General features: G+C 67.6%; 4 protein-coding genes across 4 annotated transcripts; 3 read left to right on the top strand and 1 right to left on the bottom strand.

Moving 5' to 3' along the window:
- Window positions 1–265: 265 nt before the first annotated feature.
- On the top strand, window positions 266–11075 carry SEPTIN12 (septin 12). The gene is given in 12 exon segments (XM_037385979.1): window positions 266–441; window positions 2874–3214; window positions 3216–3945; window positions 8568–8756; window positions 9113–9241; window positions 9390–9471; window positions 9567–9704; window positions 9812–9929; window positions 10006–10101; window positions 10220–10316; window positions 10540–10591; window positions 10697–11075. Coding segments are annotated over 12 exon segments (2172 nt in total). The 5' UTR covers window positions 266–386; the 3' UTR covers window positions 10842–11075.
- Window positions 11076–11204: 129 nt separating this feature from the next.
- On the top strand, window positions 11205–13055 carry LOC119147268 (myeloid-associated differentiation marker homolog). Its single transcript, XM_037386000.1, is given in 2 exon segments — window positions 11205–11630; window positions 11632–13055. Coding segments are annotated over 2 exon segments (1230 nt in total). The 5' UTR covers window positions 11205–11565; the 3' UTR covers window positions 12797–13055.
- A 2380-nt stretch (window positions 13056–15435) lies between these two features.
- Window positions 15436–23039, top strand: LOC119147272 (cytoplasmic phosphatidylinositol transfer protein 1-like). Its single transcript, XM_037386013.1, has 10 exons — window positions 15436–15479; window positions 16858–16956; window positions 18200–18348; window positions 19794–19882; window positions 20072–20079; window positions 20495–20566; window positions 20674–20769; window positions 20860–21015; window positions 21092–21155; window positions 22096–23039. The coding sequence occupies exons 2-10, from the start codon at window positions 16909–16911 to the stop codon at window positions 22359–22361; spliced, it is 948 nt and encodes a 315-aa protein (XP_037241910.1). The 5' UTR covers window positions 15436–15479; window positions 16858–16908; the 3' UTR covers window positions 22362–23039.
- Window positions 23040–23043: 4 nt separating this feature from the next.
- MSS51 (MSS51 mitochondrial translational activator) lies at window positions 23044–26256 on the bottom strand. Its single transcript, XM_037385995.1, has 6 exons — window positions 25747–26256; window positions 25289–25444; window positions 24932–25056; window positions 24150–24713; window positions 23563–23656; window positions 23044–23485 (listed from the first exon to the last, which is right to left on the bottom strand). The coding sequence occupies exons 1-6, from the start codon at window positions 26037–26039 to the stop codon at window positions 23218–23220; spliced, it is 1500 nt and encodes a 499-aa protein (XP_037241892.1). The 5' UTR covers window positions 26040–26256; the 3' UTR covers window positions 23044–23217.
- Between the last annotated feature and the right edge of the window lie 495 nt (window positions 26257–26751).

The raw sequence follows: 26751 nt of genomic DNA, 5'->3' as shown, positions 1-26751 counted from the left end.
GGAGCGCCGTGGGGCCGGGCCACGCGTGGGCTCCGCAGCTGCGGGGCGGCGGGCGGGGGGCGCCCCCTGCTCGGGGGGGGGGGGGGGGGGGGGCGCTGCGGCAGCGCGGGGCACGGCCCGGCGTGGTGAGAGAGGGGCGGCGGGGCTCCGGGGAGCCGTGGAGGGGGGTCCGGTCGGGGCGGGGGCGCAGGCAGCACCTCCCCCCTCCCCTCCCCCCAGCGGTCCCCTCCCCCTTCCCCTCCCCGCCGAGGGCAGCCGGCGCCGGCCCGTCCCGTCGCGGGGCTCGGCGGGCTCAGCCGCGGCTCCGCTGCGCTCCCCCGGTGCTGCCCCCTCCCCATGCGGGTGTCGCGGGTGGGCGGCAGCCGCCGGCCCCCCCCCGCCCCGGCATGGCTCGGTTCTCCGTCAAAGAGCACCTGGACGGGATCCTCTCCGACTTCGAAGGTGCGGCTGGGGCTGCGAGACCCCCCCGGGGGCTGCGACCCCCATTCGGGGCTGGGTACAGCGCGGGGGGATGCCCTCAGGGATGGGTATCGAGGGGGGGGATGCTGCTGGGGCTGGGTATCGGGGGGGATGCTGCTGGGGCTGGGCGTCTGGGGGTGGGCATGGGATGCCCCCCAGGAGCTGAGCATCGCGGGTGGGGGCTGCTCTCTTCCCGCCGGGGGCTGCGTGTCGTGGGGGCTGCTCTCCGCCCGCCCCCGGGGGTTGTGTGTCGGGGGGGGGCTGCTCCCCACCCCCGACACCCCCGGGGGCTGTCCCCGGCAGAGCGCGCCTGCTGGCTTGTGCCTGATGAGGCGCACGGAGGGGGAGGGGGGGCGTGGGATGCAACCCCCCCCGGTGTTCGCGTGTACGAGCGCCCCCCGCCCCGAGCCGGTGGCCGGGGGGAGCCGGGGGCCGCGTCCCGCCGTGCACCCCCGTGCCCCCCCGGGCGGGTTTGCCTTCCTCCCGCCCGCGATCGGCCCCGGCCGCTTCCCGGAGGCCGCGGGGGGGGGGCGGGGGTGGCGGGCGGCGAAACCCGACCCCGGGGCTGCTGCTGCACTCGCCGGGGAGGAATGTGTGCACCTACCCCGGGCACCTTAACCCCGCCGCTGCCGGCTGGCCCCCGGCTCCTGACACCCCCATATCCCCCCCCATCCCCCCATATCCCCCTCCATGCCCCCTGCCATCTGTCCACCCCATTCCCCACATATGCCCCTGCTATCCCCCCACACACCCTGCCATCCTCCCATATGCCCCTGCTATCCCCCCCATACCCCCTGCCTTCTCCCCCCACCATCCCCCCATATGCCCCTGCCATCCCCCCTGCTATCCCCCCATCCCCCCACCCGTATGCTCCTGCCACCCCCCTGCCTTATACCCCTGTCAGCCCCCCTATACCTCCTGCCATTCCCCAATATCCCCCTGCCATTCCCCCCGATGCCTCAACATCCCCCCCACCCCCTTCCATCCCCCCTAAACCCCCTGCCACCCCACACCTTCTCTGCACCCCCCCGTTGCTGCCCCCCACCCACCCTGTCACTCTGGACAGGCTTTGGGTGCGGATGGCCAGGGGCCAGGGGCAGGTGTGGGGTGACGCATGACACGGGGTAGGGGGGTTGCCGGCCCCATGGCCCCCCCAGCAGCCTGACCAAGCAGAACCGGCTGGAGAAATACCTGCCCGGGGGAGCTGTTATTAGCAGTGCCTACACCCTGGCCCCTGACCCCTGCCCAGCCCCGGGCACAGAGGTGAGCTGGGGAGGGGGCAGGGACGGGACCCCCCCACCCCACTGCCCCCAGCACTGTGGCCGAGCCCAGGCAGCAGCCACAGGGCTGAGGAAGAGGAGGGTGAGGTCGGCCTCGTGCCGGCAGTGCCATGCTGGGGCAGGCTGGCGCACGTGCCGACACGGTGGGGATGGCGGGGCGCAGCGGGGGCCACCCCCCCTCAGCCTCCCCGCTGGAGGCAGCCACCCGTGCTTGGCAGCGGGGATGAGGAAGGCTGCCTGGGGGGGGGTCTGGGCCCCCCGTGCTCTCCCGGGGGCCGGGGAGCCAGCTGCCGGCACCCAACGGTGCTGCTTTGGCAGAGCTGGCAGGAGCACGGCTCTTGGGGGGACCTCGTACTGCGGCTGGAGGGAGGGAGGGGGTGGCTACACCACAGGGGCTTCTCGGGGGTCCCGGCTGCTCAGACCTGCCACGGTGGTGCCCAGCCAGGCTGCGGTGCCCGGGGGGGGAGAGGGGCCACCCACCGCTGCCAAGCACCCAGCACCCACTCCGCTGAGGCAGGAGGCTGTGCACTGGAGCCAGGCGCTGTGATGCCTGTGGGCTGGCAGGGGGGGGCCGGGGAGTGGGAGGCACATTTGCACTAGCAGCAGCCCCAGGGCCGTGCCATGGGGTCGTGGTTGCCACCACTGCTGGGAAGCCGTGTGGGAGGCTGCAGCGATAGCTCTGGGCTGCCTCGCCATCAGTAGGCTTCAGGGTTAATGCTCTGTAAGGGGCCGCAATCCTTCCCAGCCCGGCTGTTTGGATGGATACAGGGGGAGAGGGTCCGGGGGGGGATCCGGTTACTCGGCTGGATCTCTTACAGGGGGAATAAAGCGGGCAGTGTGCTGCGGGAGCCAGGGCAGGCCGGGCGCAGATAAACCGGCAACAATGATCAAACCCGCGGGGAACAATGCGGCAGAGCCGGAGGCTGCCGGCATCGAGCAGGGTTCCCATGCGGGATGAGCACACAGATGGCCCCTTGGCACCTGGCTGCATGGGGGCACCTCGGGGTGCTGGCACCGCACAGCACGGCTGGGGGGCCCGTGTACAGGGCTGGCCAGGGGGCTGGCGGGGGTGGGTGCCTGGCCATGGGTGCCATCGGGTGCCACTCTCATGTCAGCATCTCTCTCTGTCCCCAGCACTGAAGAAGTCCTTTGAGGTGGAGGATGGGGACGGGGCGTCCGGCTCCCCACTGGTGTCCCCGCTGCCCTTGGGCACTGGTGAGAGCTGCCGGCCGCTGCAGCCCGACCACCCGCCCCGCTCAGGCACCGCTGCCGGCCCCAGCCCAGCTCCCAGCCCAGTGCTGCACAGCCGGCTCAGCACCAGCCTCTCTGCTGGCCGAACCAACGGCAGCGCCAGCACCGGCATCACCCGCATCGCCTCCTTCCAGACTCACCAGGGCTTCATTGCGGGGCCGGGCAGTGACGGCGAAAGTCTCCGCAGCTCGTCCTCCAGCCTGGAGAGCCCTGCGCCCACGGGGCCCCCCCCAGCCACCAGGCTCCCCCACAGCTACTGGCCCCAGCTTGAAGAAGGTCCCGTCCCATAACAGCGTCTTCCCAGCAGAACTGGAGCATCCCCTCTGTGGGGCTGCTGCCAGCCACGGCTCACTGCCAGCGCTGGACCTGCACATCGCTGAGGAGCCAGGGGTGGGGACCCCCCAGCTGGACCCCCTGCCGTGGGGCAGCCGGAGCTCTGCCACTCAGCCTCTCACCCACCAGCCTTCCTCCTCCCTGGCCCCATATGATGGCACCGAGGAAGCCCCAGGGCTGCTCACACTCCCCGAGGGGCCGGGGGGGCAGCTGCCAGGAGGGTGGGATGTGGCCCCCCGCACCCTGCCCCGGCCACAGCTGAGGGTCAGCCTCAGCGCCAGCCCCAGCCCAGCATGCCGGCCCCTGCCGCTCGCCCGGGGCCAGGGGGAGGCACCCCCGGCCCCCACCGCCCCTTCCCCAGCGAGGGCTGGGGGGCTGCCAGCCCCCCAAGCCACCACCTTCAAGCTGGTGTCCCAGCCGCAGACGGTGCAAGTGAGCTCTCAGCCCACCTTCCTTGGGGGGCTGGTGCTGGTACCGGCCCTGGGGACTCTGGCAGCGGCCACTGGAATCAGGGCAAACCCCCCCGGTGCTGGGCTGGCGGGGCTGCGGGGACCCTGCGTGGTGGCAATGGCTCCTGGTGATGCTGCAGATGGCGGCTGGGCTGCGGTGACGCCAGAGCACGGTAGGACTTGCTCCTGTCCCCCCTCCTTTCTTCCCACTGGGACCCCCTTGCCGGGGGTGGTGCTGCCAGAACCCCCCGCTGAGCCCTGCTGCCTCCAGCCACCCTTGCACTGCTGATGCCAGGGTTGGCATTGAAGCAGGGTGATGGTGACACTGGGAACAGAATGAGCCCCACCGGCTCGCTGCTCCCCACCAGGGCCGTGGGGCACATTGGATGCCACCCGGCGTGGTGCGTGGTGTCTAGCGGGGGGGCTGTGCGGCGCGGAACTGAGTGCGGCACTGGCAGCACTCCCGGCCCGCCTGGCCCCGGGGTGCCTGGCGAGCTTCCCACGCCGCCCCAGCGCTAATTGTTTTCCCCAGCGCGGGAAGACAGGTCGGGACACATGTGCCCCATTGGCGGCCGAGTGCCGGGGCCCTGCGCGTGCCGGCTATCGCCGTGATCTTGTCCCGCGTCCAGGGCTTTTTTCCTCTCTCATCCCTCCTTGCCTTGGCAGGGGGACGGATCCTGTTCCTCCCTTCCCGTGGGGGTGGAGGAGGTGGCGGGGGGCCAAGGTGTGCTCGGGCGTGCTCGGCGCGTGCCTCGTGCCGGGGGGAAGGATGCGGGGCTCCCCGGCACAGCCGCACCTCTGGCTCCCACCGTGCCGGTGTGGGCATGGCCGAGCCTATGCCCATCCCCAAGCATGGGGTAGGGGACCCCCAGTGTCCCTCTTCCCAGCGGCTGCTCCAGGGAAGGCTGGAGGGCACTGGTGTGGCCGGAGATGGCCGCTGCCGCCGGTGCTCCCTGTTTAAGTGCTTGGGGTTCATTGCCCGTCTCGCTGGGGTGTCATGAGAGCCGCCGTCGCCAGGCTCTAAGTACTGACGCCGGTGAAGGCATCCATACATCTGCCGCGGGCTGGGGTGAATCATCCCCCAGCAATGCCCGTGGCCGCACTGCCCAGCCAGCCTGGCTGCCCCACCGGCCACCACTGCCCACAGCACCCGGCCAGGGCGGAGGGGACAGTGCTCGGGGCCAAGCTGGGGTGATGGGGACAAAGGGGGACAGTGCTCAGGGCTGAACCGGGGCGATGGGGACAGTGCTCAGGGATGAGCCAGGATGATGGGGACAGAGGGGGACAGTGCTCAGGACTGAACTGGGGTGATGGGAACACTGCTCAGGGATGAGCCAGGATGATGGGGTCAGTGCTCAGGGACAAGCTGGGGTGACGGCAGGGTGGCTGAGCGTGGCATGCCCAGGCTGAGGAGCAGGGCAGGAGCTGGCAGGCATCATGCGGGCACCGGCTGCCCTGCAGATGGCACGGGACTGGCAGGCACTGCTCGGCCACAGCGGTTTCTCTGCCAGGAAGAGGTGGGGACGCACAGTTTCCTCTCCCAGGAGGCCACCGTGGCCCCCAGCCGTTGGCACCCGTGGGTGGCCGTGGGTCAGTGTGGCATGCTCGGTCCCGTGCCCCATGGGAGGACGCGCCGAGCAAGCCAGCAGCCGCCGTGTTTCACTTCCACGCCGAGCGAGCGCCCGGGTCGCCCACGCAGGGCCTGGGGCGAGGAGGAGGAGGAGGAGGATCGGAGGAGGAGCTGTGGGCTGCAGCCGCCCTCCCTGCCTTGCACCCCAGGAGCCATTTGGCCCCGGTGACCAGCTCGCAGCAGCAGCAGCCCCGGCTCGGGCCGGCTTGCCCAGGTAGGGATGGTCGGGGCGGCAGCGGGCAGGGCAGCGTGCGGGCAGGGGGTGCTGCTGGTGAGCCCCCCAGGTACCCAGCAGGCAGGCGGTGCTGCGGGGCGCGGGGTTTCACTCAGTGGATCACTTCTGCTTCTGCTCATCGCCAGCAGCCAGCGGTCCCCAGCCCTGTGCCGTGGCTCCCGCCTGCACCACACACGGCAAGCCGGGCAGGCTGGCTCCGGGTCTGGCCGCAGATGGGTTTTGTCACCGCTGTCCCCTTGGGTTGTGTTTGGTGCTGGGAGAGGCACTGGCGTTTCTGGGTTGTGCTCGGCCAGGCAGGTAGAGCTGCAGTGAGCTCCTTGCCAGTGTAGTGGGCAGCTCTCCGTCCGCATCCCCAAAATCCTCCATCCCTTTGCCAGAGGGGTCATCTCCCCGTGCCCACCCCATCGGGAGCCAAGCTCTCCCCATCCGATGCCCAGTTCGGCACAGCGGCGAGCAGCCGGGCTGGGAGTTCCACTCCCGGCTCATCCTCTCCCAGCACCCTCCACCCCCAGAGCCTTATTACAGGCTTCCCCAGGGAACTGGCCAATTAGCCCCGCATCAGTAATTAAAACTGTGGAGGACACCATGGACCCGGGATTACTTGTCCCTGCCTGGAAAACAAGGGCATCTTTAATGAGTCCTCGAACAGGTCTGGCTGCAGGAGCCCTTCGCCCTGGAGGTGCGTGGTGATGCCGAAGAGCTTCCATGTGGCCACCCAGCAGCTGGCCATCGCTGATGGGTCTTGGCAGCAAGGGCAGGGACGTGGGGGGGCTCTGGCCCCACAGGGGAGGCAGTTGTGGGTGCAGCACTCAGCGCTGCCATGTGCCCCATGGTTCTGCCCACCACCCCTCCAGCTGTATGTGCCTGCTTGGCCATGCCACTGGCACAAGGCAACGGGTGATGGCTGGGCCCCTGCATGGGTGCTGCACCCTGGGGAGCACCCCAAGGAGCTGGGGGGGGTGCAAGCACTGCACCCTGCCTGTGGGGGCTGGCCACCCTGGGTGGCTCCAGGCAGTGGCTGCATCACTTGGTTCTGGCTCTGTCTGGCAGCTGCCAGGGCTGGCAGGGACCAGGGTGGGGGTACAGGGGGCCAGTGTGCCCTGGGAGCAGTGGCATGCCCAGGTGAGCATCGGAGAGGCGGGGGGAGTCCCAGCACCCCGCCCTCATCGTCCACCCTCACCCCCCCCCAGCTGGGTGTCACCACTGTCACCAGGAAGTCCCCAGCTGTTTCACCACTTCCGAGAACTCCCGTGGGGGGAGCTGAGACACACAGCACTGTTGTCCCCAACGCTGCCACCTTCCTGAGTACCTGCTGCCTGGCTGTGCTCCTGCTGTCACCCTGGCAAGGCGGTGGGTTTGCACCCACCAGTGAGCACAGGGTGCTGCGTTTCCCCCCACGCTGGGATGCTGTTGCTGTGGCAACGGGCATGTTTGGCTCCATCATCTCCTGGTGTCTCTGGGCTGGCTGGGGCCGGACCCTGCCCACATGTCCCTGGTCCCCAGGCTACGTGGCACAGGGCCGCGGCCCCGGCAGGCCAACTCGGCAGCCTCAGCCGTCAGCAAGCTGCCGCCTGAGCCTCGCCAACGCCAAGAACCGGTTGGCACATATGTGGCAGGCGGGGAGGCTGCGGCATGGGGGGACGCAGGCGCTGTGGGGCACTGCGGCAGCAGGGTGGGGGGCAGGACCACCACCTCACCTTGCCCCACCATGTGCACCGGGGCTGGGCATGGGTGCTGCTGAAGGGGCATGGTGCAGGGTGATCCCTGGTGCCAGACAGCCGGTGGGTGCCAGCGGGGATGGTACCCGCAAGTTGAGCGCTCCCATTCGGTGCCACTGCAGCCACCCATGGGGGTGAAGGTGATGAGTGCTGTGACGGGGGGACACACACAGCATCCCTGGGCTGAGGTCGGTGTCCATGCTGGCCTGGCTGGAGTCTGAGCGGTGCTGGGTGGGCACCTTCCCCACCCCGCTGGGCAACTGGTAAACTCAGCGCAGGGGCTTGGCTGTGGCGGGGAGGGGGGCTGCGGGGGGAGAGGGAGGGGGAAGGGATATTGCCATGCTGGTCATGCGTGGGAGCGGCAGCTTCGCCAGAGACGGGTTTGGTGCCAGCCAGGGGCTGGCGGGGAGAAGGGGGACGGGCTGCGGCGCTGATGGAGGCAAGGATGTTGATGGCGGGCAAGGGACCCCCCCTGACCGTAGCGGGGTGCTGAGTGAGGGCACCGCGGCGCCGAGGTAGGACCTGAACAATGGCCATGCCGGGCAGCAGGAGGAGGAGGAGGGGGAGGAAGAAAGGGCTTGGGGGCCCCCCAAGCTGCCACACAAAGGGCTGAGGCGGGCACAGGGCTCTGGTGGCCCCCAAGTTGAGGCACGCTCTAGGCAGGGTTCCCCGGGAAAAGCCTGCATGTCCCCAGGGCTTGGGATTGTGCTGGTGCCTGCGCTGCCCCTCCCCAGCCCCCCCCCCCCCCCCCATAGCTGCAGGCGGGTGCCCCTCACCCTGGCAGGGGCCAATGTAGAGTACAACGTGGGTGGCATGTCCTGCCCCAAGCCTGGAGCTCCCCAGGTGCACCAGGGCCACAGCGGGTGCTGCAGGAGGTGGCCTCGGTGTGGGTGGCAGCATGGGCTGGGTGAAGGGTGCCAGCGGTGGCCACGGTCCCCGATGCAACCACCTTGCAGAGCAACCGGTGGTATGGCAGAGGGTGGACAGGGCTGCCCGGTGGCGCGGGCACCCCGAGGATACCACTATGGCACCTCCCCGTCCCCCTCCGCCCAGGGGGGTGACATGCCCCGTTGCCATGCAGAGCCTCGCTGGCTGCCAGGAATGTGACGGGGCTGCATGCCCACCGGGACGGCTGCTGCTGGGGCAACGGTGCTGGCAGAGGGGTGGGCACTGGGGGGGTCTGGGCTCACCCGCCTTTGCCCACCCATGCAGGGAGCAGCCTGGAGCCTGAGGAGCGCAGCATGGAGCCATCGGCCATGCCGGAGGAGGAGATGCCCCCCAGCGTGGCACCCAGCCCGGCGGGCTGCCAGCTCTTCGGTTATGTGGGAATCGAAGCCGTGCTCGACCAGATGAAAATCAAAACCATGAAGACGGGCTTCGAGTTCAACATCATGGTTGTGGGTGAGCACTGGGCACGGGGTTTGCTCCCTGTTGGGGCAGGATTCCTGGCTCTGATGCTGCCATGTTGGGGGAAATGATGCTTTTAAGGGATTTAAGCATCAATAATCAGAAGAAGAGCAACACCCTGCACCCCATAACATAGTAATGCTGATGGGTGAGCTCGTCTCAACCTCCGGGATGCTCTGAAATGGGTACCAAGGGGTTATTGCCTTGGGGAATAAATTTATTCATGGGTTAAACCAGAGCTATCCCAAATGGATACCAAGGTGTTACTACCCTGGGGGAATTAATTTCCCGGGGTCGGGGGGTGGGGGGGGGGCAGGACAGACAACAACAAAGAGCTGGTGTCCTCACAGGGCAGAGCGGGCTGGGGAAGTCAACGATGGTGAACACCCTCTTCAAGTCCAAGGTGAGCCGCAAAGCCTCGCAGCCCAGCCAGGAGGAACGCATCCCCAAAACAGTGCAGCTGCAGTCCGTCACCCATGGTAAGGTCTCTGCCATGAGATTCTGTCCCACCAACCCTGGAGAGAAGCTGGGGACCAGGGGTGGGTCTGAAGCCAGGGATTCAGCCTCCTCCCCGGTCCCCTCCTCCCCAATGCTTGGTCCCCACTGACCCACATCTCTGCCCCACAGTTATCGAGGAGAAGGGCGTGAAGATGAAGCTGACGGTGACGGATACACCGGGCTTTGGGGACCAGATCAACAATGAAAACTGGTAGGACACAGTGAGGTGCAGCACCCCACCTTGGTGGGTGGCAGTTTGGGGTGGTGGTTGAGCTCAGATGCTGTCCCCCAACTCCTCATCCTCAGCTGGGACCCCATCATCAAATACATCAACGAGCAGTATGAGAGGTACCTACGTGAGGAGATCCTCATTACCCGCAAGAGGAAGATCCCGGACACCCGGGTCCATGGATGCGTCTACTTCATCCCCCCCACGGGTCACTGGTGAGTCGCCATTCACAGCACCCATGGGTGTTCCCTGTGTGGTGGTGTGGGTCACCCTGGGGTGATGGTGGTGCGGGTCACCCCGGGGTGATGGTGATCCTTGGCAGGCTGCGCCCGCTGGACCTAGAATTCATGCGGCGGCTCAGTAAGATTGTCAACGTGGTGCCAGTGATCGCCAAAGCTGACACGCTCACCCTGGAGGAACGGGCAGAGTTTAAGCAGCAGGTGAGGGCAGGTCCCCAAGGGGATCCCAGGGTGCCCTGTGTCCCCCCAGCCCCGGCTCAAGCCCTGTATCCCACAGATCCAGGCGGACCTGAAGACCCACGCCATCAGTGTGTACCCGCAAGAGGACTTTGACCAGGACCCAGATGACAGGGTGTTGAATGACAGGATTCGGGTGAGTGCCGGGATGCTGGGATTGGGGATACTGGTCCCTGGGGACCACGGTGGGGGAGAGACACCCCTGGGGGAGCCTGGCAGCACCCCAGGGTGAGCACGCTTCTCTGTGCTGGCAGGAGAAGATCCCTTTTGCCGTGGTGGGGGCAGACCAGGAGCACCAGGTCAACGGCAAGCGGGTGCTGGGCCGCAAGACCAAATGGGGCATCATTGAAGGTGAGTAGAGCCCCTCGCACCCCCAGCCCTCCCCAGGTACGGCGAGTCTGCCGGGGCTGCGGGGAGCAGCACCTGTGGGTGCACCCCTGCCTGGGTGGAGCTGTGCTGGTGCTCCAGTGGTACTTGGAGCCTGCTGGGATGTGCTCCCTGGGCATCCCTTCGCTGCCCTGCCCTCCTGCCTGCACCCTGCCAGCCCTGCTGCCCGCTCTGCCTTGTTTTGCAGTGGAGAATCCAGCACACTGCGAGTTCCCCCTCCTGCGGGACCTGCTGATCCGGTGAGTGGGGGATGGGGTGGGGGGGCCAACACCCCACAGGGGGGATGGCGGGGTGAAGGAGGATGGTGACTTGATGCCCTTCCTCCCCGCTGCCACCCCGGGCAGGTCCCACCTGCAGGACCTGAAGGACATCACCCACAACGTCCATTACGAGAGCTACCGTGTGCGGCGGCTGAACGAGAGCAACCGGCCAGCACTGAGCCCCCTCAACGGGCTGCCTGGCAAGGCCGAGGGCAGCAGTGACCTCTGAGCCACCACGTGCCCCCCGGCGCTGCTGCTGGACCCCCATAGCAGTGCCCATCCCCTGCCCAGCAGTGGCTGTGCCCGGACCCTGCCCGGGGTGAGGAGCCCCCCGAGAGTGCCAGACTGCCTCGGGTTGGGGTCCCCAGGTCCTTTGTCCCCAAGCTCCGCCGTGGGCACAGACCCCCTGGACCCTGCACAGCATTAAAGATGAAGCTGGAGCCTTCAACCTTCGCCATCATCATCCTCCTGCTGGACTCTCCATTTCTGACGTGCCACCCACCTTGTGCTGCTCCAGCCTCTGGGGCCGTGGGGCGAACCCCCCGCCCCCCGCCCCCAGCGATGTGTGCGGTGCCAGCACTGGGCAGCACACTGGGGAGGTGGCAGTGCTGCCGGCGGGGCACTGGTGGTGCCAGGGGTGGCCAGGGCGGGCAGCGTGCGGGTCCCTCCCCAGGGCCACCTCACCCACCCTGCCGATGGCAGCTGGCACAACTGGACTTTGAGCCGCTTATCGGCTGGCGGAGGTGCCGGGAAGGGTGCGGAGGTGCCACCCACAAGGGTGTGTGGGGGCTACACCCAGTCGCTCCCCACCATGGCACCCCCCTGCCAGGGGCACCCGGCACTGGGTGCAGCCCCCCAAACCCCTTGGGGGGACCCGGTGGGTGCTGCCCTGCTGGCTGCCGGGCCCAGGGGCTGGGGGCATCGGGGCAACCCCCCCGGTACTCTGGGGGTGCATGAAAGGGCCCTTTGTGCCTCCCGCCATGGGGAGGGCCTAGGTGCCATGCCAGGCTGGCAGCACACGGTGGCTCCACGCCTCAGGGCTCGGCGTCACCGTGAGTGCCGGCACCCTTCGCCCAGCCCCGCGTTAATGATCCACCCGCCCGCGCTGGTGCTGCCGCCAGCCCCCAGCAGCCACCCCCGGGAGCCCTGCGTGGTGGCGGTGGCAGCGGAGCTGGGGGTCCTGGGCACGGGTGGCTCGGGGGGGCCGGCAGCTCCCTGCCCCGCGCCCCACCCCTCTGTCCCGGCACCCAGATAAGAGCAGCTGTGGGCAGCACCCATTTCCTGGCCGCGGTGTGGGTGGGAGAGCTGGCCGGGACCATGGCCATGGTGACAGTGAACCTCCGTGCTGTGACCTCCTGGGTGGGCATCGCCCGGATCTTTGCCATCGTGTTGTCCTGCCTCGCCTTCAGCTTGGTGGCCTCCACCGGGGACTTTGGGGGTCCCTATGGGACATGGTGCATGTTCACCTGGTGCTTCTGCTTTGCCGTGACGTTGCTGGTGCTGGTGCTGGAGCTGCTGGAGCTCTACTCCAAGCTGCCGCTCTCCTGGGATGACTTCACCTCGGCTTTCTCCATGCTGGCAGCATTGATGGTCTTCACCACCTCAGTGGTCTTCCCCTCCACCTTCATCAGCAGCCCTTGCAGCAGCAGCAAGTGTGCCCGGCAGGCTGTGGCCACCACCGCCTCCTGCCTCTGCTTCCTCGCCTACGCCCTCGAGGTGGGGCTTACCCGTGCCAAGCCAGGGGACATCAGCAGCTTCCTCTCCACTGTCCCTGGGCTCCTCAAGGTCTTTGAAGCCTACGTGGCTTGTCTCATCTTCTGCTTGCTGGATGCCTACAGTTCAGAAGCTGGCCTGCAGTGGTGTGTGGCCGTCTACTCCATCTGCTTCATTGTCACTCTCCTCATCATCATCTTCACCATCGGCCGGTGCCTCACCTACATGCCCTGCCCACTGGAGAAGATGCTGGTGGGCTACAATACCCTGGCCCTGATGATGTACATCACTGCCACTGTTATCTGGCCTCTCTACAGCTTCAGGGGGAAGAGCCGCCCCGACCCCTGCGACAGGAACTGCTGGTGGAACAAGTGCCTGGGGGTCACCTTCCTCACCATCTTCAACCTCATCGCCTACTTGGTGGACCTGGTCTACTCCACCAAGATGGTCTTCATCAGGGCATCTCCCTAAGGGCTGCAGGTGGCCCCGGTGGGGTGAGGGGTGGTGGGACGCGGCTGAGTGCCGGTGCGGGGCTGCCGGTGGAGCTGAGGAAGAGGCTGGACGCCTCGGAAAGCTCCTTCTCCCCACGCCGGAGCAGGGAGCCACAGGGTGCTCCCGGGGGTGCGCTCAGCCCCGTGCCCCAGGGGGCTGAGCCAGGCAGGGGGGGCCGGGGTGCTCCCAGACCCCTGTGGCCAGGGGGGGCTTTGGGATTAAATTGGGTCATTTTTCACTTGCTTCTGACTCCTTTCTTCCCCTTCCCGGCTTTCTGTGGGGCCCTCTTTGGTGGCATGGGTGGCTTAGGAGTGAGAAACGGGGGGCACCGGCAGCAGTCCAGGGGGGCACAGGGCTCCTGCAAATCTTTTCTCCTTGTTGACCGGAGCGAAGCAGGGCATGACTAGGAAAAACCCAACCCGGATGCCTTTGCCTTGGCACCGGCACAGGATCCTGCCGAACAGGTTCGGGAGGAATGCGGCTGCTGGGGGGGCTGAGAGCCCTCCAGGTCCTTGTCACCTGCACCGCCAGGTCCTCATTGCCACCACTGTCCCCCCTGCCCCACGCAGGAACCCCACTGGGTTTGGTCCCAGCCACGCTGGCAGGAGCCCTGTGCCTGCTGCTTTACCCTTTGGGGGCTGCTGGGGAGTCCCCTGTCTGGGGGGACACAGGGCGGGGGGTGGCTGTCACCCAGTGTCACCCGAGCTGGGGGTGCTGAGACATGTCCCTGGGAGGACGGTGGCATCCCAGGCATACCAGGAAGAAGGCAGCAGAGAGATGCAGGCAGGGGCAGATGTGCCTGGCAGGCAGAGCTCCTGGCACGGCACTCCCGGATGTGGGATGGGTGCCACACAGGGCACCCCGGCCACTTTTGGAGCCACCGTCCCCAGCCCATGCTGCTCACTCTGCCACTGCTTGCCCTGGCCCTAGCCACAGCCTGGGGCCATCCCCACTGCCTCTGGGCTGCTGGAGCTATGGGGCATGCCAGGGCCGTCACGGCTGCCTCTGGGCTCACTGCAGAGTGGGGTCCCCACCACTAAGAGATGGGACAGACCAGCTGCCACCATGGCTGCACCAGAAGGACCCAGCCTGGGACACCATGTGGCACCCATGGGTGGGTGAGTGTGATCTCTGCACCCTATGCCAGGGTCAACACTGTGGAGGGTCCCAGCACTGCCGGTGATGCCAGTGCCATGGGCTGGAGGGCTATGTGACAGGTGTCCTCTTCGCCGGGTCTGTGTCCCCACAGTGGTCATCACCCCGTGGCGCTGGATGAGGTGCCCCCTGCACCCCGGGCAGCGAGGCCGCAGCGTGTCACGGTGCCACACGTGCACAGGGCAGCATGGCACGGCATCCGTGCTGCCGGTAGGGCCGGGGGAGCCACTCGCAGCCTCCCCAGGCTTTGGGAGCAAATAAAGGGAGAACCGCAGCGGGCGGCGCAGCCCGGCCCAGTGCCCAAGCGCGGCTATTTTTAGTGCCCAGGTTGATTGAAATTCATGGAGGAAAGAGGCCGGGGACACGTGGGGACGGTGGCAGCTGAGGAGTTGTGGCGCTTCGTGCCGGTAACGTGTTCGGCTGCGGGTGGCACGCGGGCGGTGCTGGCACAGGGGTGCGGTAAGGCTGGGGGGCTGGGGGCTAGGCTGGCAGTGGGGTGCAGGTGAGAGGGGGTACAGGAAGAGGTCTGGGGGGCTCCCAGCTCCCCACACCCGGTGGGGTGGGAGAGGCCAGCCTGGGACCCCCATCGGGGCTCTGTGCCTGTGGGACACCCCAGGGTGTCTCCTGGCTGGGGCACACGGCGGCTGCGGAGGGTCCAGCCGAGCCCAGTGGGTGCAGGGACCCCTGGTGCCATGCCATGCCAGGGGAGCGTCCCAGTGCTGTGCCATGCCGGAGGGCGTCCCATGCTGTGCCCTGGGGCCGGTGCAGTGCCAGGGCTGGTGCTAGTGTGATGCTGGCACAGTGCGGTGCATATGTGGTGCCGGTACAGGTCCTGGTGCCGGTGCGGTGCAGGTGGTGGTGTGGGTGAGGTCCCGGTACTGGTGAGGGTCCCAGTACTGGTGCAGTGCAGTGTGGATGCCAGTGCAGTGTGGGTCCCGGTACCAGTGCAGTATAGGTAGCGGTTTGGGTGAGGGTTCCGGTACGGGTGAGGGTCCCGGTACTGGTGAGCGTCCCAGTACCGGTGCAGTGCAGTGTGGACGCCAGTGCGGTGCAGTGTGGAGCGGGTCCCGGTGCCGGTGCGGTGCACTGCTGGTGTGGGTGCGGATCCCGGTGCCGGTGCAGTGCGGTGCCAGCGCGGTGTGGGTCCCGGTGGTGTTGCGGCGCGGTGTGGATGCCAGTGCAGTGTGGGTCCCGGTGCCCGTGCAGTGCACTGCTGGTGTGAGTGCAGATCCCGGTGCGGGCCCCGGGGACAGTGTAGAGCGGGTCCCGGTGGTGGTGCGGTGCGGTGCCTCTGCCGGTGGGTGTCCCAGTGCGTTGTGATGCCGGTGCGGGTCCCGGTGCGGTGCGGTGCCGGTGCGGGTCCCGGTGCGGTGCCGGTGCATTCCTCCCCCTAGGGGTCGGTGTGCCGCGGCGCGGGGGGCGGTGCGGGGGGCGGCGCGCTCCTGCGCACGGCCCGGGACGGCCGGGGCACGGCGGCGGCGGGGAGCGGGCACCGCCGCGGGCCCGGGTGAGTGCGGCCGGGGCGGCGGGGGCGGGGCAGGGCGGGAGGGGAGCGCTGGGGAGCGAGGGCCCGGGCCGTGGGGAGCGGTGCCGGTGCTGCCGGTCCCGGCCCCGCCGTGCCCCCAGTCCGCCGCCGCCCCGGCATCGCCCGCTCGTCCCGGCGGCGCGGCCGGCCGGAGCCCCCGGGCAGCTCTGGGCCGCCCAACAGCCCCCCCGCCCCCGGCGGGACATCCGCCTCCCGAGCCAGCCCCAGCCGCCACCCCCCCACCCCGGACCGCTCCGAGCTGCCGCGGTGACGGGATGGGGCAGGGGCCGCGGCACCCTGGGGTGCCCCGTGCTCACCGGGGGGCCCCGGGGTCCCCCCTCCCTCCCTGCCGCATGCCGGGGCTGCCTCTGCCCCCCGGCCCGGGGCAGTGGGTTCCCGGGGCTGGGTGTGGAAGCCCCCCCGGGGGGGGGTTATGGCTTCCCGCAGCCCGGCACCAGCGCTCAGCCCTCCGCCCTGCCAGCGGGTGCCCCCGTGTCCCCCAGGGACGCTGCTGTGTCCCCCAGTGCCCCCAGGGATGCCCCTGCATCCCCAGCTGGACAAGCTGCCCCCAGACAAGACCCCTTGTGAGCCCCCACCTGCCCCCTCCAAGGCCTGGTCCCCTGTTCAGAGGAGGCTGCGGGGGGGAGCTCGCATCCCCTCCCTGCCCCAGGGGGCTGGGGGCCGCAGCCAGGAGCCCCCTGAGCTGCTGCTCTGTTACTCACCCTGAGCATCCCCAGCCCCTGCTGAAGCAGGGTCCGGGGGGGCAAGCAGGGGCTGAGGGGCTGAGCAGGGCAGCCTGGCAGTGCCACTGGCTGGAACGGGTGCTGGGGGACAGCCCTGGGCTGGGGGCTCCAGCCTAAGGAAGGGACATCCCATGCCAGGGATGTGACCATGGGTGCTCCCTGGGAGCAGCCCCACCGGGCAGGCCAGAGCGTGGGTGCCCAGGGGTGGGTCCCCATGAGCATCGGCAGGCCTGCTCCCACCCCAGTGTCCCTGCAACCCCCTCGCTGCGCTGGACACTGCAGTAGGGTGTGGATGTGGACCCCGAAAGGATGGCACCGTGTTTGGGGGACGACATGTGTGCTCCAAAACGGCTGCCTAGGGAAGCAGGTGCTTGCTTGGCAGGGAAGGGGTTAACGCCAGGGGGCTTTCGGGGTGCCGGGGTGTCCCCAGCCGGGTACACCCAGGCTGCTGCTCACACCGGTGACCTCACGCCACTGCCATGGCAACCGCTCATGAAGTCACCGGTGCTGAGAGCGGGGCGGCTGCCTCCAGCGTGGGGTGATGGGATGGGAGCGTGGGAGGCTGGCAAGCGCCAGCCCCCCCCCCCCCCTCACCGCACCCCCCGGGTCCCCCGCAGAATGAGCTGTGCCCCCGCCAGCGTCCACGCCTCCGCCTGACCCCTGCCACCATGCTCATCAAGGAGTACCGCATCTGTATGCCGCTCACCACCGAGGAGGTGAGTGTGGGGCAGGGGGGGTGGTGGGGCTGCCTGTGCCCCCGGGGCCAGGTAGGAAGCAGGGGGGTGTTGGTTGGGAAGAGGGGTGCAGAGGTAGGAGAGCCCCGAGCTCCCCGCCATGGGTGCCAGGGACAGCTGCAGGCACGCACTGATGGAGGAGGCTGTGGGTGGGGGTCCCATACCTGCAGCAGTGGGGTGCCAGGGCATCAGGTCCCTGCCTGGAGAGCGGCTGGGGGACACGGCAACCCCTTTTGGTGTCCCCTCGTGGCACGGTTTGTGGCAGGGACTGTCTGCCTCGGCCGAGCTGCTGAGGTGTGCTTTGGGCTCGCGTGCTCTGTGCGAGTGCTGAGCCGTGTTTTGGGGTGCAGGCAGGGGGGATGTTGCATTCCTGAGCACGGTGACCTTGGGGCACCGAGCCTGATGGCAGCGCAGGGGGCTGCTCGGGGGCAGCCCAATGCCAGCACCATGGGATGAGCCTGCAGGCAAAGGGCACCGGGTGTTTGGGTGCCCGCAGCACCACAGCGCTCGGGGCGGCTGCTCCGATGGGGACCACAGGCTCAATCCCTGCTCCGGCAGGGAGCCTGAATCTCCATCGGCAAACAGTGGTGATGGCTAGCAGCCGGTGGCATCTCCGGCCAAAGGTCGCTCCTGAGCACCTGGAGCTGATGGGGCCGTTTCAGGGAGCAGGGAGGCACGGCAAGGGTGCCCACGGCAGCAGCACCAGCCCTCCCTGGGTGCTGGGTTTGTGTTCGCACCTGGGGAAGGTTTTCAATTAGGCGGAAAGAGGCGATAAGATCGCGCTGGCGGTTAGGGTGATGGATGAGATCTTCAGCAGAACAATAAAACACTTATTGCACAGCCACATCATCAAATACATGCAGACACGTATTTATATCCATATCCATATCTCTTTCTATATTATATATATGGTTTCTCCTGGCTCCCAGGTTGCTTGCTGGGCAGAAAGCCTCTAGGCATTCTGCACGGCACTTGGGCACTGGGGAAGAGCCGGGGGGGGCAGGATCTGGCCCTCGCCAGGGTGCTGGAGGAGCCCAGGGGCAGAGAGGTGAAACAGGGTACTCCAAGAGACCCCTGCCTGCTGCACGGCCCGGGGTCTGACACCCCTTTGCTCCGTGCCTCAGTTTCCCCTCTCAGTGGTGTGCCTGGAAAGCCATTAGCCCCCAGTGCTGGGGGGGCTCCGGGGCAGGGGTGGCAGTGCTGAGGCCGGGCGCTGTGGTTGCAGTACCGCGTGGGGCAGCTCTACACCATCAGCAAGCACAGTCACCAGGAGAGCGAGAAGGGCGAGGGCGTGGAGGTGGTGAAGAACGAGCCTCACGAGGACCCCATCCACGGCCCTGGCCAGTTCACCGAGAAGCGCGTCCACCTCTCCAGGTGAGGCTGTGGCTTTGGCGAGGGGTGCTGGGTGGAGAGGGGGGCCCCACATCTCTGGGTAAGCACCGTGGTGGGTGGCGTGCGCAGGCAGTGGGTAGCCCCATCCCTCCCTCCAAAATTCCCAGGGAACATCCTTTCTGGGTCCTTGACACCCTGCAGTATGGCTGCGCCCATCTCCCAGGGGTGCTTCTATCTTCAGGGCTGCACCCAAGTCCTGGAGTGCACCCATCTTTGGGGCCTGCACCTGACTTCAGGGGCTGCACCTATCTCTCAGGGTGTGCCCGTTCTCCCAGGCATGCACCCATCTTCAGGGACTGCACTCATCACCCAGGGTGCACCCACATCTTCCTAAGGGTGCACCCCTCTCTGGCAGCCGTACCCATCTCCTGGGGTGCACCCATCTTCAGGGCATGCACCCATCTTGTAGGGGTGCACCCCTCTCCCGGTGGGCACCCATCTCTGGGTACCGGTGGGTGCCTGGGCTGCAGCACAGGGCTTGGCAGGGATGCTCCAGCTGCTGCTCAGCCCATCCCTGGGGGTGTCCCTGTGTCCCCACACGCAGCCCCGAGTGCTCGTTGGGCAGCTGCTGGCATCCAGAGCTGCTGTCCCCATGTCCCCGCTGCCAGCTGCGGCACGGGCATCGGCTGCCTCCCCGCCAGGGAGTAGCTGGCGTGAGACGGGCTATTTTTAGCCACAGCACTCACGATTCCCCTCTCGGGGATGGTATTTATAACGCATGCAAATTAATCAAAACCCACCTCCCAGCTCCCCTGGGGGCCTGCCGAGGCCTGATCCTGCCCAGGGAGTGTGGGCAGCTGCAGGGTGCTGGGCAGGGTGGGCAGGGTGCTTGGGGGGGATAGGAGCACCCTGGGGTCCTGGCCCTGCGCTGGTGGAGGGGGTCCTTGGGGAAGGGATGGGATGGGGGTCCCTGGAGGGGAGGTAAGGGTGCCTGGGGAGCAGGTGGGGGTCCTGGGGAGAGGACTGAGGCACTGGGGTGGAGCTGAGGGTCCTGGGGAGGTGGCACGGGTCCCTGTAGGGGGGTTCCTAGGGTGGAGGTGAGGGTCCTGGGGTGGAGGTGAGTATCCTGGGGAGGTGGCATAGGTCCCGGGGGGGTGGGGGGGTGGAGGGGCGGTCCTGGGGTGCAGATGAGGGTTCTGAGGAGGTGGCGGGGGTCTCTGGGGAGGGGTCCCGGGGTGGAGGTGGTGCAGGGGTTCCTGGGGAGTGATGGAGTGCAGGTGAGGGTCCCTGGGGGGATCTTGGGGTGGAGAGTGCATGGGGGGTGCTGGGGTAGAAGTGAGGGTCTCTGGGGAGGGGATGGGGGTCCTGGAGCTGGGGCTGTGCCATGTGGGGCTGTGGCAGAGCAGGGCCAGTGGCACTGGGCAGAGCTGTGCCCACCATCCATGTCCTGCCCTGAGCGGATCCCCCCCTGCCGCCACCCCCTGCAGCAAACTGCCAAGCTGGGCACGGGCAGTGACCCCCCGCATCTTCTACATCACGGAAAAGGCCTGGAACTACTACCCCTACACCATCACCGGTGAGCCCTGGGCAGGGCGCGGGGACGGGCACCTGGGCACCCTGCCCCTCTCTGGCAGCAGTGGTGGGCTGCCAGGGGAGCCCGGCCATGGCCACTACACACTACCTGCTCTCACCGCTCCCTCTCTCCCCCTTGATGCCATCCGGTGATGCCACCCCGTGATGCTGATGTGCCATGGTGTCCCTGCAGAGTACACGGTAAGGAGATGGCACTGGGGAGACATGGACCCTTCCCCAGCACTTAGCATGGCTGGGGAGGGGGCACTGGGGTGGGTGTCCTCCAGGTCTGGGTGTCCCTTGGGGTCAGCACTGTTAGAGGTGGGCATCCCTTGGGGTTGGGTTTCCCTTGAGGTGGGTGTCCCCCAGGGCTGGGTGTCCCTTGGGGTTAGCGTTTTTAGGGGTGAGTGTCCTTTGGGGTGGGTGTCCTTGGGGCTGGACATTCCTTGGGATTGGGTGTCTTTGGGGCTGGGCATCCCTTGGGGTGCGTGTCCCTCAGGATGGGCATCCCTGGGAGTGGGTGTCCCTCAGGACGCCTCAGGATGGGCATCCCTGGGAGTGGGTGTCCCTCAGGACGGGCGTCCCTTGGGGGCCAGCTGATGGCTGCTCCCTGCAGTGCTCCTTCCTGCCCAAGTTCTCCATTTACATCGAGACCAAGTACGAGGACAACTGCGGGGACAGTGAGAACGTGAGTCTGCACCACAGCTGAGACCTGGCAAACTCATCGGGGGTGGGGGGTGGGGGACGGGACACAGCTATGCAGCTGGTGCCTCTCCCCCTCTCTCCCCTCCCCAGATCTTCCACAGCGATAAAATCCTGGGCGACCACGAGGTCTCCTTCCTGGACATCGCCTTCGACGAGATCCCCGAGCGGTACTACCGCAGCCTGGAGGTAGCACGGCTGGGGGTGGAGTGGGGTCTCCAGGGCCACCTCCTTGTCCCCTGTCCTGGGGGGCTCACGGCCCTGCTCTGCTTCCCCCAGGACCCCCGTTTCTTCAGCTCCACCAAGACGGGCCGGGGGCCGCTGCGGGAGGGCTGGCGCCAGCACACCAAGCCCATCATGTGCTCCTACAAGCTGGTGAGCGTCAAGTTCGAGGTGTGGGGGCTGCAGACGCGGGTGGAGCAGTTCGTGCACAAGGTGAGGGGGGCCCAGGCTGGAGTGGGGGGACACTGGGGGGCAGTGACAGTGTGCTGACCCCTACATTGCATTGCAGGTGATCCGGGACATCCTGCTGATCGGGCACCGGCAGGCTTTCGCCTGGGTGGACGAGTGGTGCGGTGAGTCTGCGGGGCCACCCGGGCGAGGGGGGAACACAGTCTCCAGGGTGGCTGTGGACCCCCAGGGTGGGAGGGGGCTGCAGGTTTAACTGCCGATGCCACTAACCCCATGGGCAGCTACCACTGTTCGCCCGGCTCCCCTGCAACCTGCTGCCTGCTCCCCCTGCTCTGCTCCCCCTGCTCCCATGCCTGCCTGCCCCCCACACGCTGCCCCCTGCGCACTGCCCCCCGCACGCTGCCTGCCCCGCTGCATGCCTGGGGAAGGCTTGGCTGGAGCAGGGGCAAGGGAGAGGAGCCCCAGCATCCCTGCCTGCGCTGCCTGCATGCCTGGTCTGGCAGGGAGACATGCTGCAGGCGGCTGCCACATGCAGACACCGGGCCTGGAGCCCCATGTTTGGCGATGGCCAGCACGGGGGCTGGCATGGGCACGGGGCCGTCCCGGTGAGCGGCTCTCTGCCTTCCAGACATGTCCCTGGAAGAGGTCCGGGCCTTCGAGACTCAGATGCAAGTGGCCACAAACCAAAAGCTGGGGAGCCAGCACCCCTAATCCCCGCTGCTGCCCGCTGCCTGCAGGGGACGGAGACCCTGGACCCCGCCATGCTGCCTGCAGGCGGGTGCAGGTGGGGGGGCTTGTGCACAATGCATGCTGAGCCCCCCCTGCACCCTGCGGCGGAGGGTCCCCCCACTGCCCAGCTGCCCTCCCCTGCCTGTGCTGCCTGTCCATCCCTTCCCTGCTGCTGGCTGGGCTGGTGCTGGAGCGGGGGGCTGGCTGCACCGCCCAGTGTCCCCTTCTCTACCCATCCCCCTGTCCCCAGCCCCTGTCCCCTTCCCCGTCCCCAGCTCGGGGGGAAGCCGGTGAGCAGGGCACGGGTTGCCCCAAGATGACGGGGTGCAGGATGCGGCTGTGCCGAGCGGTCCCAAGCCTGGCTGTGCTCGGCAGGGATGACGATGGAGGAGGTGCGGCGCTACGAGCGGGAGACGCAGGAGGCCACCAACGAGCTCATCGGCCTGGTGGCACCCACCATCTCGGTCAGCGAGGTGGGGCAGCCCACAGCCACGCACTCGGCCCCTGCCAGCGCCCCCTCCACCCCCCTTGGCGACGAGGCCCCCGATTTCCTCACTCCCCCCAAGACTCGCCCGCGCAAGAAGTCGGCGCCGGAGACCCTGACGCTGCCCGCACTGCGGGAACGTGCCAGCGCAGAGTGATGCCGGCAGTGCCGCACCGTGCTACCTCCCCGGCTGGACTGTGCCAGCCCTGCTGCCCACCACGGCCCCTCCAACAGGTGCCAACCCCAGGGAGGGACCCACTGTCGGGGCGCAGGGAGCCCCGGGGGGGTACCAGCCTCTCTGAACCATCACGGGTGCCCAACGTGGGTCCTTGCCAGCACTGCTATGCCAGACCTGCTGGCTGCACGGGGAGGGGACGCCAGGCCAGCAGGGGTCCCTGGCAGCATCGGGCGATGCCACAGGAGCCGGTTTGCTTGGCTCCACCTGCCCGGTTTCTGCAGGGGCTGCCAAAGCTGGCGAGCAGCAGGGTGGCAGCACCCAGTGCCCGTGTGCCGTGGCTGCGGTGGGTGCCGGTGCCAGGCTGAGCATCTGCAGAGGCTGGCGGGCGATTCTGCAGCACCATGCTGCAGGGTGGGCACCAGCGCAGGGGCCGAGCACATGTGACAGTGACAGTGACAGCTGGGTGCTGGGCTGGGGCTCCCCGCGGGACCCCAGGGGCTGCACAGCCCCATGCACGGCACGTCCCGCAGTTGGGGTCCCCTTTGCCATCCCTCCAGAGGCTGTGGCTGCCCAAGATGGCTGGGGCAGGCTCAGCCCTCCGTTTTCTTTGGGAAAACAAAGGCCTTTTTGGAAATAAAGCTCAAGACATGTCAGGCAGCTGCTGGCAGTGGTTTATTTGGCACCACGGAGGGGTGCCATGCCTGTGCCGGGGTGCTGCATCCCCTGGGTCTGGATGTGTGCAGTGAGGATGGCTGATCCTGTGATGGAGAGACAGGGTCCTGGGACAGGGCAGAGAGCAGCTGGGGTTTGGGTGGGTAAGGCAGGCAGGACTGGGTCAGCCCAGCACCGGGGCGATGCCCCCAGCAGCACTGGGCTCCTCTCCCTGCCAGTCATCACCATCCTCCAGCTCCTCGGCGCCTGGCACAGCCGATGCCGCTGGCCCCAGCAGGGTGATATAGTAGGAGCTGCAGTAGACTGGTGCCTTGTTGGGGCTAGAGTAGACCTGCTCGGGCCGGAGTGAGGCAAAGGGGTTGGTGGCGTAGCCCATGATGTGCATCTCGAGCTCCACCAGGATCTGCAGGGAGGACTTCAGCTCCTGCTCACTGCCGGGAGAGGGGGAGGACGGGCCCGTTACTGGCTGGCAGTGCTGGCATACCGGGGACAGCGGGGCCATGCTTACCTGTAGACAGTGAAGAGGGCGGGCAGGCGGTAGTCCCGCAGCAGCAGGAGGGTGGGCAGCCAGCCTGCCAGCAGGTCTGGGCAGGCGTGGAAACCTGCAGGGACACAGCAGTAACGGTTCCACCTCCCTGCTGTCCCACCCCAGCCCGGGACAAAGCTGGCTCTAACAGCACCCGCTCCGTGCTGGAGACCCCTGGGGTGCATGGTGAAGCTGGCAATAGGGCTTGGAAACCCTTAAGGTGGGTCCTGTCTCCCCACCAGTATGAGGGGCACCCCTGGCGCTGAGTCCTGGGCCACTGCACTGAGACTTGAGGGCAGGGACTCCTTTGGGTGCTGCTCACACCCACTGACCAGCAGGTGGGTGGTGGCGAGTGCCTGGTGGGGGATGAGGCAGCCAAGCCCCAGGGGTTCACCCTAGCTGCCTGTTGTGGCTTGGTGCAAAGCCCTGGGTATGTCCCAGGCCACCAGCAGGCTCAGTCCCAGGCACTGCCAGGCTGCTCAGGAACTACCCTGCACCCTGCCAAGGATGTCCCTCTCGAGGCAGTGGGCTGGCGAGGGGCCAGGCCCCTCTGTGGTGCAGGCACTCACCCGGGTGAAAGCCCACCACCAGGTCAGGGCGGGCAGCCAGCTTGGTCTCCACGTGACTTTCCCAGAAGTCGTGGTAAAGCCCCTTGTAGCTGCTGAGATAGACCCTTCCCCGGGGTGCTGGCTTGGCCAGGGGTGGCCTCATGATGGGTCCATTGACCACATCCACTCCAATCATCACCACCTCCATGCCCCAGTGCCCTGGAAACATCCGCGTCAGCTCATCGTAGTCCGTCAGCCGGGTGTTGAGGGTCTCAACATGGGATGCCCCCACCACATGCACAGTGAGGGCCTTGGTGAGGGGGTTGATGCCAAAAAGCCGCAGCCCCAAGCCGATGGTGAGCGGCCGCGAGTGGAAGTCAGTGACCAGCCGCCGGACGGATTCGCACAGCTCTCTATCCTCCGGCCGGGGCTTCCCGGCATTGGCCCAGAGGATAGTCATGTACCGCCCAGACAGGATGGCACCCAGCTTCTCCTCCAGCTGCCCCTGCATGGAGAACCAGTCCTCCCAGCCCTCCACATCCCGGGCGGGTTTTGTCCAGGTCTCCGTGGGGAAGGGGATATCTCCTGTGGGGTAGGAAGAAGCGCTGGAGGTTGCAGTGGTGGCCCCACAACCCAGGCTGCCTGTCCCACCTGGGCTGAAGGGGTGCTGGACCCGACCAGGGGAGCTGGAGCCAAGGGTAGAGACCCCACATCCCTCCACAGGACACATGCAGCCTGAGGAGGGGGCACTCAGGCAGGCTGGGTAGGGACACGCAGGGTGGGAGCAGTGTTCCCTGCCCCACCTGTAAAGATGAGCCACTCCACCAACCGATCCAGGGCCACCAGCTTCAGCTTCTTGCAGAACTTCTTGTGCAGCGGCCAGTTGGCACGCTGGCACACCACGCCGCAGTAGTACACGTTTTGGCACCTGGGGAGAGAGGGACAGCATAGGCAGCCATGGGGGCAGGGGGGCAGGATCCGACCCACCAAGCCTGGCTCCCTGCCACCCCCTCCCAGGGCTGCATCGCTGTTTTGGGGGTGTCCTGTGGGTGGAGGTGGGCGCAGGGGCCAGACACCCCCAGCTTTAGCCCAGCCACCGGGCTGGAAGTGAGGGGACAGATCTAGCCCCCATGTGTCAGACCCGCTTCCCCTTCCCATACCTCTTGCATCGCCGGAGGCTTTTGGGGTCAGGGAGGGCATCGGGGAGCTTCTTGCACTCGGCGCAAAACTTGAAGGTGTCCTCCATCTTCTGGAACATGTCGAAGTAAGTCCGGATGCCAAAATCACTGCCGCTCTTCCTCCCATCCATGGCAGACCTGCAGACATCAGTGGGGTGGGGAGCAGGACCCTCACGGCAGGGCTGATGTCCCCCCTCCAAGGCTGCCAGGATTTTTAGCTCCAGCCAAGAGCATCCTGGCCCGGGGGGGGGATGGGGAGCTGGGGAGTGGGCTGGTGAGGGGCACACCCAGAAGCCCCATCAGAGCAGCCCCCATGTGTGCTGAGCCAGGAAGGTGGGACGAGCCAGGGGAGATGCTCCAGCTGTCAGCACAACACAAGATGCTCTGGCTGGGGAGGAGGAGAAACACACCCATGGCAGCACCCATGGGTGCTCACTCACTTGTAGTCCTCGTAGCTCTTCATGTTGAGCTTCTGGAGGATGACGTGGGACAGCCCCGGTACGTTGTGGTCCATGGCCTGGAAGCCCAGCGAGTCCACGTCGGGAGCAGTCACCGCTGGCTCCTTCATGGGCTTCTTGGGGCGGCTGGTTCTGGTGGCAGTGCCTGCACATTGCTGGGCCATGGCGGCTGCAGGAGAGCGGGGCACAGGCGAGGGGGCAGGTTCGCAGGTCCCAGGCTGCTGTCGGGGTCTCCCACACCGCCCACTGCCCCCACGCCGCCTCCCGCCCGCCATCCTGTTGCTCGTTGCTCCTTGCTCGTCCGGGGAACGGAGGAGGCGGGTGAAGCTGGTGACCGGCCGCACGTCCCTGCTGGCGAGGGGGAGCTGGGCTCAAATGTCAGCCCCGAGGAGATAGTGGCACAGGAGCAGGCGCAGCCCCTCCAGCAGGAATCAGATAGCGGAGCTATTCTGGTCATGCCCTCCCAGGGAACAGGCCAACCCGCTCCAGGGGTCCGGCACCCGCCCCAAAAGCCGCCGGTGGTGGCAGCGGGGTCCCCTGAAACCCCTTCTGCCCTGCAGCTGCCCCCACACTGCACCCCTGGGGGAGCTGGAGTGGCTGCCCCAGCCACCAGGGCCTCTCCCCTCTGTCCCCATGGGGCCTGCCAGCCCCCTGCTGTGAGGCCTGACCCCGGCCCAGCCTGTGGGGACCCCCAGTCTGCCCCAGGGGTCCCAGTGGGGTGTGAGCGAGCGGCTGGGTGGGCACGGCGACCTCTGCCAGGAGGGGCTGGGGGCCTCGAGTGGGGCTGGGGCAGTAGCTGGACTCCCCGGGGGCACCCCGGGCTGCAGGGGAGGGCATGGTGGCCCTGCAGCACCCCCAGCCGATACGGGAAGGCAGATCGGGGGAACCCCCACCCCACGGGGCGCCCCACAAAGGGCCTGGTAAGGGCTGCCCACACCCATCATGGCGGCGGCAGCGGCTTCACGGACACGCCCCCCAATGACGCGG

Source organism: Falco rusticolus, chromosome 4, assembly GCF_015220075.1.
Source record: "Falco rusticolus isolate bFalRus1 chromosome 4, bFalRus1.pri, whole genome shotgun sequence".
In the NCBI taxonomy this organism is placed as follows: domain Eukaryota; kingdom Metazoa; phylum Chordata; class Aves; order Falconiformes; family Falconidae; genus Falco; species Falco rusticolus.
The sequence above is the reverse complement of the archived record's forward strand: the minus strand, read 5'-3'. Positions and strand labels throughout refer to the sequence as shown.